Source organism: Dipodomys merriami, unplaced genomic scaffold, assembly GCF_024711535.1.
Source record: "Dipodomys merriami isolate MVZ:Mamm:240054 unplaced genomic scaffold, mDipMer1.0.p SCAF_14, whole genome shotgun sequence".
In the NCBI taxonomy this organism is placed as follows: domain Eukaryota; kingdom Metazoa; phylum Chordata; class Mammalia; order Rodentia; family Heteromyidae; genus Dipodomys; species Dipodomys merriami.
The window spans coordinates 33,847,362-33,860,280 of record NW_027202715.1 but is presented as its reverse complement, the minus strand read 5'-3'; the positions used below and the strand labels follow the sequence as shown (position 1 = coordinate 33,860,280).

At 37.8% G+C, this 12,919-nt stretch overlaps 1 protein-coding gene across 5 annotated transcripts in view; it reads left to right on the top strand.

Moving 5' to 3' along the window:
• Slc16a12 (solute carrier family 16 member 12) overlaps positions 1-12,621 on the top strand; it is a 74,663-nt gene extending 62,042 nt beyond the window's left edge. For all 5 annotated transcript variants that reach the window (XM_070021164.1, XM_070021161.1, XM_070021166.1 and 2 more), the window contains exons 4-7: positions 2,228-2,371; positions 4,186-4,765; positions 6,920-7,179; positions 9,072-12,621. In XM_070021164.1, coding sequence (XP_069877265.1) covers positions 2,228-2,371; positions 4,186-4,765; positions 6,920-7,179; positions 9,072-9,334 — 1,247 coding nt within the window. In that variant the 3' untranslated portion in view covers positions 9,335-12,621. The remainder of the gene's footprint in view (positions 1-2,227; positions 2,372-4,185; positions 4,766-6,919; positions 7,180-9,071) is intronic.
• Positions 12,622-12,919: the final 298 nt, after the last annotated feature.

Below are 12,919 nucleotides of genomic sequence, written 5' to 3'. Positions count from 1 at the left end.
GATTAATGCTGGAAGATGTTGGTAATATGCTAAAAATTACCTGTACTATATGGTTATTCTATTTGGAGATAGGGTGAGCATTTTAGAATTTGTACTAATTTCAGCAGTGGCTTTCATGTAGTGTATGCATGAATAATTACTTCAAATGCTATGTCCTTCCCATTCTCCAGGCACATAAGCAATCAGTGGATAGGCTCATGAGCCATTTCTGTATCATTTTCTTAAACAAGTGTCAACAATGTTGCACCACATCTCCTGTCTTGGTTTGTATCCTGCTGCATTCCTAGAGGTTTCCAAATTGGATTCATGTATAACATCTTTTCATGCATAAATCTTCATGCATGAAGTGGGAAAATACAGGCTTGAATAATCAGGAGTTAAACAGTTCTACCATGTGTAAGTTTCATTCAAGAACAGTTAAAGGTGCTCTTTTGCACATGTAGAAAGTCCTAGAAGTTCATGGAACCCAACATTGCATCTACCTAGTAGAAGATAACAAACATTGAAAGATTTTTTAATATATATTTCAAGCCAGATTTCTGAAATTGGCTTTTTATTGAGTTTCTAAGACTGCGTTAAAAATTGTGGTAATTTGTTTACAGCCTTAATTCAACTAATTCTTTTATTTAGATGACTCTCAAGTATTTTAGAAAACTTTTGTGCCTTTGGGTCATGTTTCCAGGCATAATACTTTCTTCATCTGAGGCCATTCTAGGTACTGACTCTTTTTTTTTTAAAGAAAAAAAAGCATACATGTAGATAAATGAAGAGAAGTGAGTACAATGAAATCATGAATCCAGTGCATATCCTACAAAGTAAGAAAAGTGAAGGAAGGTGTGTGTTGGGAGGGTTGGGTGAGAATGTTGAAAGGGGTGACATTGATCAAGACACTTTGTATTCATAAACTGCTTTGTGGAATGGCAACTTCTTTGCACAACTAGAGATAATAAAAATATTTTAAAAAACAAAAAAATCAAACATAGGCAGGAATCGCTGGATTATTCTAAAATGTATTTTTGATTACAAGGAACTTGAGAGCAATTCTAAAATTAAAGTAAGTGTTATGAAAGCAGGGTTTCTTATACTCTTAACTAATATGAAGGTTGCCAGGAATTGAAAGACCCTACATTTTTTTTTGTAGCCCTACCTTTTCTTGTTCCTTCATCAGACTGGATTTTCAGGGTCATGCTTTGAGTCACAGTATTTGTCTTTCTCAGAGAATGTGGGTGTAGTATTTTCCTCGCTGTTATATCTTGGAGAATATTTATAATCCCTATAGAGAAGCAAATGGTTTTAAATGACTAATATGGATGATTAGGTAGACTCTGAGCATTCCATGCCAGTAGCAGTGTATTTAAAGTCTATGCAAGACAGTGAGACCTTTTACCCCACTTCCCATACACATACAGTATCCCCATGTAACGTATTGAACCAGGAAGATGTAGAGTATAAAATTTAGAGTGAAATACTACAGAGTTGGATATTGGACATGCAGTGAGAAAATTTTTCTTATCATAAACAGAGAAATGAAACTTGTTGAGTTCATTGCAGATTTGAATGTGAATTCTGCCACTTTCCAGTGCTCATATGAGGTGAATCCATGAAGATTCAATACTTCCAGGAGATTTGTTTATTCTTACCAGTCACCATTTTACCTAGGTAGGAGGTCAGTGAAAATTGAGAGGAAATGCTGATAACCGAGTCTGCCACATACATTTGAGCAAGTCCACAATTTCAAGGCGACCAATGCAAACAATGGTCATATTATGCAGAAACCAGTGAATCAGATCTTTTGACCTTGTTCCAAGGAGGAGTGGTGTTAGCACATGTTGTTTTCTCCACTCATCACATTTCCTTTCTCCGTCAAGTATCTGTTATCATGATTGCCAATGATGTATGATCAATACCCCATCAAACATGCAGTTAAGCAGAGTTGATTTCCTGTTTGAAAAACACCCAAAAGTCTGAGTAATAGGGTGAAGATAAGAATAAGTACATTTTAGTGCAAACCAGGCCACTTGAGTTTTATTCTAGCTCTGGTCTTTATTCTGTGTGAGTTTGGATGAATCACTTCTCTCTGGGCCCCCTTTTCCAAGGTTATAAAATTACTGGGGTGCGCTTGATGCTTTAAAGCTCAGTTGTTCTCTGTTCTTCCAGTGTACCCATTTAGCCTTTTGTCAGGCCTCTCAAAGGCTTTTGTTGACCTTATTTATTATTGTTTTTGAAGCTCCACTTGGGAGTGTTGTCAGTAACCATTTATCCTGCCAAGTGGGAATTATACTGGGTGGCTTGCTTGCATCTACTGGTTTCATCTTGAGCTCATTTGCCACCAGCCTGAAGCATCTCTACCTCACTCTGGGAGTTCTTACAGGTAAGGGCACTTTGTACTACCGATCTCACCCACTCTCTTCAGGTGTTGCCAAGTACATCAACAGATCAGTGATTCATAAAATATTTATTTTGTTAAATGCATACTTTAGTTGACATAGCTTATGTTTGCCTACCTTGCAGTTAAATGGAGATGATAATGAGATTGTATGCCCTCAATGAATTTAGCCATGTGATAAAAAGCAACTGCTGCTCTTCCCTTTGGCTTTAGTGTATGGGTGTGATTTTGTACTGAAGAAATAAAGCATTACTCAGCTCAGTACGAATTGTCAGTAGTGATTATTACCCCCAAGTATCATTACTAAGACTATTACTATTGTTGTTACTTATGGACTATGTATTAAACCCTGGGTCTTGTGCTTACTAGATAAGTGCTTTATCATTTAAGCTTTATCTTCATCTCCCTTCTTAAAAAATTATTTTTGAGATAGGGTGTTGCTAATTTAGTCCTGGCTAGCATTGAATTTATAATCCCCAAGCCTCTGTTTTCCAAGAATTTGGGGTGACAGACATGTGCTACCATACCCTAATTACAAAGACACAAAATATCTGTTTTCAACTTGAATTATCCTTGCTTTATAATAAATATTATTACCCAATAAGTTAGGATTCTCAATTTTAAAAATGTCTGTGCACTGGGCCACAGAAGTTGAATGAATCAGCCCAGAAAAGGATATAACCTCATAGCGAAGATGTAATATGGCTCTTGCAGCTTAAGAAGACATATCCACCCCTGTAACTGAAAAACCTGACTGCTAAGGTTATGAGCAGTCCCCATGTACTATTTCTGATTTTGTATACTAAAAACATCCATAGTTTCCAGTGCTGCATCCAGAAAACCCTCAGTCCTGGCAACTGTAGATTGCTAAGCACCTGCACTGTAGATAGAAGCAGGAACAGAAGGTGATTTTCCTTTCCCATCTCTGATATTCTAGATGCTGTGAAATTCAGGCTTAAAGCCCATGGGATTTTTCTAAACACTAGAGGCAAAAGAAGCTAAAAACTTTTTAGAAAACATTCTTCACTATCAACATTTTTTTCTCCAGGGACCTTAGTGATAGTTTCAGGTTGTTTGGTATTTCCCAACTGTTTGAAATGATTCGGATACTTTTTTTTCCCTGGTCTTAGGGCTTGACTCTGGGCCTGGGAACTGTCCTTGAGCTCCTTTTGCTCAAGACTAGCACTCTACCCCTTGAGCCACAGCTCCACTTGTGGCTTTTTCCATGATTAACTGGAGATAAGAGTCTCATGGACTTTTCTACCTGGGCTGGCTTCAAACCATGATCCTCAGATCTCCACTTCCTGGGTAGCTAGGATTACAGGTGTGAGACACCAGCTCCACCTGCCTCTGATACTTCCATGGAGTCATTTTCGCTATCCAGCTCAGATTCCAGAGGGGTACAGATTACTAGTGTTGTGTGTTCACAGGCAGTGAGGAGTTGAGATGACTCGCCAGATAACTTATGAGAAGGAAGGGAAAGATCAGTTTCCTTTGATTAGTATTATCTAGATTTTCTAATAAATTTTAGCTTACACTGAATAATGATTTTTTAAGTATTTCCTCTGATTTTAAGAAGCCATGTTTTCAAGTATGTTCTTCCTATTAAGAAAGTCACACACCTTCTATGTTTTTCGAATTGTGGATAGCTGGAGTGGGGTGTTCCCGCCATCTTTCTGTGCTTTAAGGAGTTCCACATAGGTCAGATTCTCTTCCATCAAAACCATCTCAGTCTGAGATTGCTTCTCCCACCGGCTGCTCATGATATACCAGTACTCACAGAGGTTTCTCTCTCCCAGGTCTTGGATTTGCACTCTGTTACTCTCCAGCTATTGCCATGGTGGGCAAGTATTTCAGCAGACGGAAAGCCCTTGCTTATGGGCTTGCCATGTCGGGGAGTGGCATTGGCACCTTCATCCTGGCTCCTGTGGTTCAGCTCCTCATTGAACGGTTTTCCTGGCAGGGAGCATTACTCATTCTTGGGGGATTTGTTTTGAATCTCTGTGTTTGTGGTGCCTTGATGCGGCCACTCGCTGTTAAAGAGGACCATTCCAGTCCTGAGCAGAACCATACCTGTCTAAATGAGAAAGAAGACTCCAAGCGGACATCTCCCTATTCACCTTTCACCAAAGAATGGGTGCAGACTTGCCTTTGTGGCTCTTTACAGCAGGAATACAGCTTTTTACTGATGACAGACTTTGTGGTGTTGGCCATCTCTGTTCTGTTTATGGCTTATGGCTGCAGCCCACTCTTTGTTTATTTGGTGCCTTATGCTTTGAGTGTTGGAGTAAGTTACCAGCAAGCTGCTTTTCTTATGTCCATACTTGGAGTGATTGATATTGTTGGCAACATCACATTTGGATGGCTAACTGACAGAAGGTAAGATTTGTGAAAACTCAATTGGTCACCTCTTTGGCCACCTCCGGGAGTTTAAACTTTGAACATCCCTCACCTTTTACCATATCAAGTACCTACATCTTTCAAAGGTTCTCGAGTATTCAGTATCTGAAGGCAACTTCTCTGCTTAGAGTCTGGCAAATGATTTTTGTCAATGGACATAGAGAAAATGTGTTTTGGCTTTGTCTTCAATCTTTGTCATAAATACCCTGTGTTGTCAGTCCTAAACTAGATGCTAACAAATGAAAGTAGTTGTGTTCTAATGAGACTTCATATGTGTTGAAATTAGAATTTCTCCTGCAAACTTTTATGTCACAAAATATTATTTAAAAACAATTTCTCTGAATGTTTTAAAATGCAAACTCATTCTTTATTGACAGGTAAGTCACAAAGGCAGATAGTGGGCTAGATTTGGTCATAAATTGTCCACCTTTGTTCTAGATGTTTTAAGATAGCAAATCTGCTTAAACTGCCAAAGCCAAGGATAACTACAAGTTCTGATTGTACATTTAATATCATCTCAAGTCAATTCAGTCTCTGATAAAAAACAGCTTCTGGCTAGGTTTTGTGGTTTTAGTTGTTTGTGAATTGCTACAGAGACTGGCTAGGAATGGAAATTGGAGAAGAATCCAGTCCAGGAAGGAGAACCAGGTACACATTATCTGTAGCCACATGTTTATTTTGATAGTGAGATAGTATTTACATTCATTAGGTTGTAAGCTTAGAAACCAAAATAATAGGAAATCTACCAATGCCCATCTGTTTGAATGAAGAGTATAAGCTATTCATCGTCTCCTAAATGAAAGGCTCTCTCTTCTTGAATTATGACTTGGGAAAGCCTCAATCATATAGCTTCTCATAAATTGTGTCTTTGGTAATGAATCATGATCCAATATTGTAACACTGAGGTTTAATTCCACATTGTTTTTGGTGTGGTGATAGAGACAGAACTGAGGATCTTGTGCAGGCTATGTAAGGACTATATAACTAAACTACATTTCTAGCCCCTTCATACTGTTAATTAAGAAAAACAGGAAAAAAAAACAAAAGAAAAAAAAGAAAAAAGAAAAAAGAGGGCTGGGAAGGTGGCTCAGTGGTAGAGTGCTTGCCTTGCATGCATGAGGCCCTGGGTTTGATTCCTCAGCACCACATAAACAGAAAAAGCAGAAGTGATGCTTGGTTCAAGTGGTACAGTGCTAGCCTTGAGCTGAAGAGCTGAGGACAGCACCCAGGCCAAGTTCAGACCCCATGACTGACAAAAAAAAAGGAGAGGAGCAAGGGAAATCAAATTCAATCAACTAATTTAACAAGAAGTGGCCTGTTGTAGACCTGAGGGCCTATAACAACTGGTTTAAGATCCGTAAGACCTAGGTTTGGGAGCCAGCTCTGCCCTGTGACACAGGGAAGAATCACCTCATTCTCAGATCATCAAGCATCTTCATCTGTCAGATGGTTCAGTGCAATATTTGCCTGTCAACCTCACCATTTTTTTGAGGCTCACATGATATTTTGTGTAGACAAACATTTATAAAGAATAAACCATTATAGCTGTCATTATTCAGAATCTTTGAAATAACTGAACTTATGGATGAATTTGGAATTACAGAAGGAAACTAATAGTAGTGTCACTTGAAAAGTCTTGAAATAAGACTTAGTCCTAGTACAAGGCCATCACCACCTCTGGAAGTTCATTTTAATATCTTTCAGTTTCCCCTTTGTTTAAGCACTTGGGTTGTTGATCATCTATGATGTACTGCATAATGTCTCTGAAAGCATTCAATATAGTAGATTACCAGAAAATATCAGCCTTCTGACATGTTACATATTATTTCATAACCATCTCTAGAGTCATCTTATGAAATATTTAACATTCTCATCTAATAGTGAAATAATTTGAGGTCAGAGGTAGGTAGCAGGATTGAAACCATCTACATTTCTAATTTTAGACCTCATTTTCGCTCTACCAGACATGTGTCCTAGGGAGATAAAACCTTGCATTTATGTATACCAAAAGATAGGTAGCACAGATAACATCTGAGAGGAAGCAAGCTGTATAAATACTTGTGATGCTTACTGCTGCATGGCATGGTTATGAAGTCCTTTTATAGAACCGATGCTTGTTCTTCAAATCCACAGGTTTCTGAAGAATTACCGGTATATTTGCTACCTCTTTGCTCTGGGACTAGACGGGCTATGCTATCTCTGCCTCCCAATGCTTCAAAGCCTTGCCCTCCTTGTGCCTTTCTCTTGTATCTTTGGCTACTTTGATGGAGCCTATGTGACCTTGATCCCAGTAGTAACTGCGGAAATAGTGGGAACCACCTCTTTGTCCTCAGCACTCGGTGTGATATACTTCCTTCATGCCGTGCCATACTTGGTGAGCCCACCCATTGCAGGTAGGTTTTGGGAGAGATGTCCCAACCACTTTTATCATATTGCTATAAAAAGGATGAATATACACATGTGTACACACACATATCACACACACACACACATAATTGGCAAGAGAATTCAGAATGAAAGAGAGCAGGTTTACCAGAGCCATCCCTAAACATGATCTCCCTATCACTTTGGTCTATAATTTTCTTACACTAAGCGGGGAATGGGGGGGGGGGCTTAATACCTCAAAAGAAAAAATCCCCAGCTGCAATCTTGGATCCATTCCATGCTAATGATGGGAGCATATAGAATGTCTTGAGTGCCAGGCATAGGAACTGGACTCTTGATTCTTCATTTCCCATTTACACCAAATGTGGGCACTGTTAATGCTTTTGTGCAAAAGGGAAATGGTGGAAAGTGCAATTTTAGGGAATATGATATGAAAATTAATTTAGTGATTAGGGTCAAAGGTAAATTAAGGTTTTATTTTAATAGATTAGGATCAAACTGATAATAATATAGAGTAGTGCTACAGATAAGGAGGAAATTTTGAAAAACATATCAAGTTCATCATATGGAGAGGAAGGAGAAAAAGAAGTGAAAGATGGCTGCTGAAACAAACACAGAAATAAGAGACAGTGGTCTTGTATGTGAGTTGAAGGACTTTAAATTTAGATATGTTGATATATCTGAAGTAAGAAGGTAATAATTCTCAATGGAGCTTTGTAAGGAAATCTTCAGAGAAAGAGCATATTTGAATATACAAACTTGGGAGCCTTCATGGAAAATACCCAGAATGTTTTATAAACTGTGAAATGTTATAAAAACTTAGAGCAGGATTATGCAATTAACTTAACCAATATTTATTGCATACATTAAGTATTTAAGCAAATGTTTATCACTGTTTTGTGTGTGTTTGCCAGTCCTAGGGCTTGAACTCAGGGCCTGGGCAATGCTCCCTGTGTATTATTTTTGCTCAAAGCTAGCGCTCCACCACTTGAACCCCAGATTCACTTCTGTTTGGGTTTTTTTTTTTGGTAGTTTATTGGAGGTAAGAGTCTTACAGACTTTCTTGCCCAGGCTGGCTTTGAATCACAATCCTCAGATCTCAGCCTTCTGAATAGCTAGTATTACAGGTGTAAGCCACCAATGACTGTCTTATTACTTTCATAATCCAGTGCCTGGGGCACTTAGTGACCCAACAGCAGATAGGTCAGAACCTGTTTCTCCTTACTGGAGTGTGTTGTCTAGACCAATGTCTCTGGAAATGAGATGTTGGGACCCTTGATTTTCATAGTGGCCTTGTTAAAATACAGACTCCTTGACTCTCCCATTTAGGACCTGATTTGTTAGGGGCAGGTCCCAGGGAAGTGGCTGAAAGTCTCAACCATCTTCCTTGTGATCCATAAGCACACTGGAGTCTGAAGGTCCAGATTTTTACCAGTCTAAATCAAAATCTTTTGAAGCTTGTTATATTACTTTAGAGAGAGCATGGATGCATTTTTCATGATCACATTCTCTTAACACCCTGCATGAATTATCCCAAACTTCAATCACTCAAATGATATTGACAGAGGACACACAACAAAATTTTGAATTTTTGTATTTACTAGATTCCATGAGATTAATAATAGTTAATATCTATTGTATGATTATTAAGTACATAGCACTGTGATGAGTGCTTTAAGAATTAGTAACAACTATAAATTTATCTTAGCAGTTGCCCTAAAATAGTATTTCTCAGTATAATATTTTTAAGCAAGCTGTTTTCTGTCTCAAAATTTTAATGATGGTCTGACAATCAACTGTTATTATCCTTACAAATAATGAGATTGTGAGAGAGTGGGTAAGCACAGTAATTGAATCTTCAGCTCCACAATGTAATTTTGTTGTTGTTTGTTTGTTATAGGGTGGCTGATGGATAAAACTGGCAGCTACACTGCGTCATTCCTTCTCTGTGGATTTTCCATGGTCTTTAGTTCTGTATTGCTTGGCCTTGCAAGGCTTGTAAAGAAGATGAAAAGAACCCAGCTGCAGTTTCTTGCCAAAGAATCAGAACCCAAGCTTCAGCTATGGACCAATGGATCAGTGGCTTATTCTGTAGCAAGAGAATTAGATAAGAAAGATGAGGAAGCCCTGGCTACTGCAGTGCCTGGCTATGACCTCACATGACCAACAAATGGCCTGGCGCCCAATGGAGTTGGGGCCACAAGACCGTTCACTTTTCTGAAGCATTTTATTTCAACAAAGTATTGTCTTCTGAGAAACATTATTATCCTGCTTTTGTTAACATATTTATAAGGAAAAGTAGCAAATAATATAACAACAACAACAACAACAACTGAACTTGCCTAGAGTTTCCTCATTTGGGAGTTGGATTCAAAATCTAAATGGGATCTTTAGGCAATGGAGCATTGCTCCATATAAGAACACAGCAGATATTATTAGCTGTGATTAGGAAAGACTCTTAGACGTAACCAAAGCAGAGAACACTGGGCAGAAGCATTTCAGCTGAAAGTCTCTGCCTCTCTGTCTTCCCTCCTCCGAAGGCAAACAGAAACGCTGACATTGTACTGTTTGAGAAGGTGGGGACAGAGTTCACTCAGGTGTGGCAGTAGAGATGCCAAGCCTTTTCATGGCAGAGTTTCTCATTAAAGGTTTAAATTGAGTGGCCAAAGAATACTTGAAATTCTTCTAAAGACTATGAGTAATACAGACATAGAGACTTTTATTTCTCTCTTAATCTTCCAGCCAGACTTTGCCTTTGCCAAGAAGTAGATATCACTTTGAGAATAAAACAAACAAGCAAACAACAAAAACCAAAACCCTGAAATGGCATGGTTGGAAAGGAGTGACTCATAAGATCTTTTTTTTTGGGGGGGAGAGGGGGTCTGGTCATGGGGCCTGAACTCTGGGCCCGGGCGCTGTCCCTCAGCTCTTCAGCTCAAGGCTAGCACTCTACCGCTTGAGCCATAGCACCACTTCTGGTTTTTGTTTTTTCTGTTTATGTGGTGCTGAGGAATCGAACCCAGGGCCTCATGCATGCAAGGCAAGCACTCTACCACTGAGCCACCTTCCCAGCCCAGTCATAAAATCTTCTATGTGAAATTTCCCCCTTGACACGGCAAGCTTTTTTCCTAGGATGGTGCCCAGGTACTCACTCTGTCACTAGAGCATACTTACTCTAAATGAGCAGAACCCAAGTCACAGGGCATCTCACTATTTTTCCTGAAAATGTTAATAACACAAAATCTTCCTATTTCTGCTTCTTTGGCGGAAAAAAATTAAAAGGTCTAATTTGAATGTAGATATATTCCTGCTAGGAGCAGAAAAATGCTGGAAGTATTCCAACTGGGAAGGAATTGAATTTTTAGATCATCAGGTCTCTGGCAATGTCTTCTTTGAAGACAAGGATGCTTGAATTCAACACATCAGTGTATGAGTACCATGCATCCTGATCAGTGTTACCCCTTCTTTATTTCTTCCCTATTTGTCCCAACCCAACCCATCCCCTCAGGATATCTGGTTCCATATTTCCCCGTGTTCCCATTTCTCCTTGTGTTACTTCTTTTTGTTTCCATATCTGTGTTATATCTTTTGTTTCCTTTATCTCTTTATGGATAACAGTTAGAAACCTAACATTATATTAATTTATTCATTCTCAATCCTTCACTTTTCTGTGACCTGGAATCATTCTGTGTTTTCAGAGAAAAGAGCTAAGTCAGGTTGGTCCAGCTTGTTTCCAAAGGTTTCAATCCACCAAATTATCACCTTAAATCCCAAACCATACCACACCTAAAAATAAGGGCAGGTTATGTAATTAAAACAAGGGATTTAAATTTATTTACGAGTTTAAAATCCAGGGAAAATTTTTGGGCTCAAAGGCCATTAATCCATTGTCCCCAAAGAAGCTTCACAAGTGCCAGGCAGAGAAGAAAATGAAGAGATGAGAAGAATCTTAGGTTGCCTAGTAAGTCTTTGCTTACAGCTAGGTTATTTCACAAAAATCACATGTTAATAGATTGCTTTCAGAATGAGATACTGGTTCAATTTTATGGAAGAAAATGGCAACATTACATAGTTGTTCTTGCAAGAGAACTTCAAATATTGTTACCTCTTGAGAATTGTGTTTCAAATCCATTTGTTGTTATTTAAAAACAATTGGAAAATATTTATAAAAAGTAAAGTTAAAATGAAATTAAACATATTTGGAGTAGCACTTTATCTTAAATGTCTGTTTTTAAATCAATACATAGAGATGTTTTGGATTCTAAATATTCTTATCTATACTTTTTATACTATGAACACAGTAAAGTTTTGCTTATGTGATTCCACCATGTAATTTATCTAAACTGTTAAAAGTATTTATGAAAATAAGTATAATGATCAGATTTTAAAATTTGTATAAAAACATGTTACAGTTTTTGTTTATATATGTAGAAATTACATGCATGAATCTGTAATCTTTATCTTACTTCATCTCTTGAAGCACTTTTAGAAACTAGTAAGAAAAAATGTAGCTCTTAAGAGTCTACAATTTTAGTATATGCACAGAATTTTACTTTCAATGATCTTCTAAGTGTTTATTTGTTTCAAAACTAAGAGAATTTATGAGAATGGTGTATTTTATAGAATCAAGAATAAAATTTTAATGAAATGATTCTACATATCTGTAGATCTGTTTATAACACTTTAATTTCTACTTTGGAATTGACCGAATAGAAAACAGAATAAATTATCTTTTATAGATACAGAGTATCATTGGACTTTTTGTTCAGATTATAATTTTACTGGGTCAGATATGTATGCTAAAATTTTCCTGTTTCTAAAGCAAAATAAAAGAAGTCTATAATCATGGTTGGAGCAATTTTTTTCCCTTAGACAAAGGTTGTAGATCGAATAGTGAATGAGCCAGTTTGGATGTAGCTAAGATTTTTACAACATTCCAAAGCCTTTGTTAAGTTTTGAGAATGGTAGCTGCTGTGCTAGATCCTTTCTATTCATTACCTCATTCAACTCTTACTGGTAACATGTTATCAGTATTTTTAGGTGTGAAACACAAGGCGTCAGGTCCTATAGTTCAATAGCTACTCCACTCTAGTGCCTGGACTATGAAATCTTGTGAAACTAAGAAGCGCACATACTGCAGCCTGAGTTCCTTCTGTTGTCTGACAGGACTCTGGGATTTGGAATGCTACAATAGGCCTGAGTTGAAAGGAGAAACTTTTACAGCATAGGGTTATACTTCAATACTCACTTCTCAATTGTAAAGGGGAATCACTTACAAATACGTGTAGGGAATCCAGTTCTTCAGAGGCATGGAAGAGTATTTTAAAAGTGAGACGTTATGCAGCACTGCCATCTGCTGGAACAAGTGACAACACTCTTTGGAAACTGTTGGAGCCTCCAAATGGTTCAACTCAGCAAGGCTGGCCTTTTAAGTTGGGGTTTGTTATCTTTTTTTCTTCACTTTTTTTCAATAAATAGCTTATAAACAAACATTTCCTACAGTTTTTTTAATGATGTATAGAGCATTTGAATTGAGAAGTTGGAATGTCATCAGAGAACAAAGCATTATGGTACAGGATAAGAAAGATGAGCCTTCAAATGGCACCCGTGGAAAAAGCTACACCGAAGAATAACTAACAAGTGGGTATTTTGACTCTGGCTACATTAACAGTAGTTCACAGAAACCTCTATTTGTCTATTTAAACTCTGAACATGTACCATTAATAAAGGATAAAGGTAATTTGGATA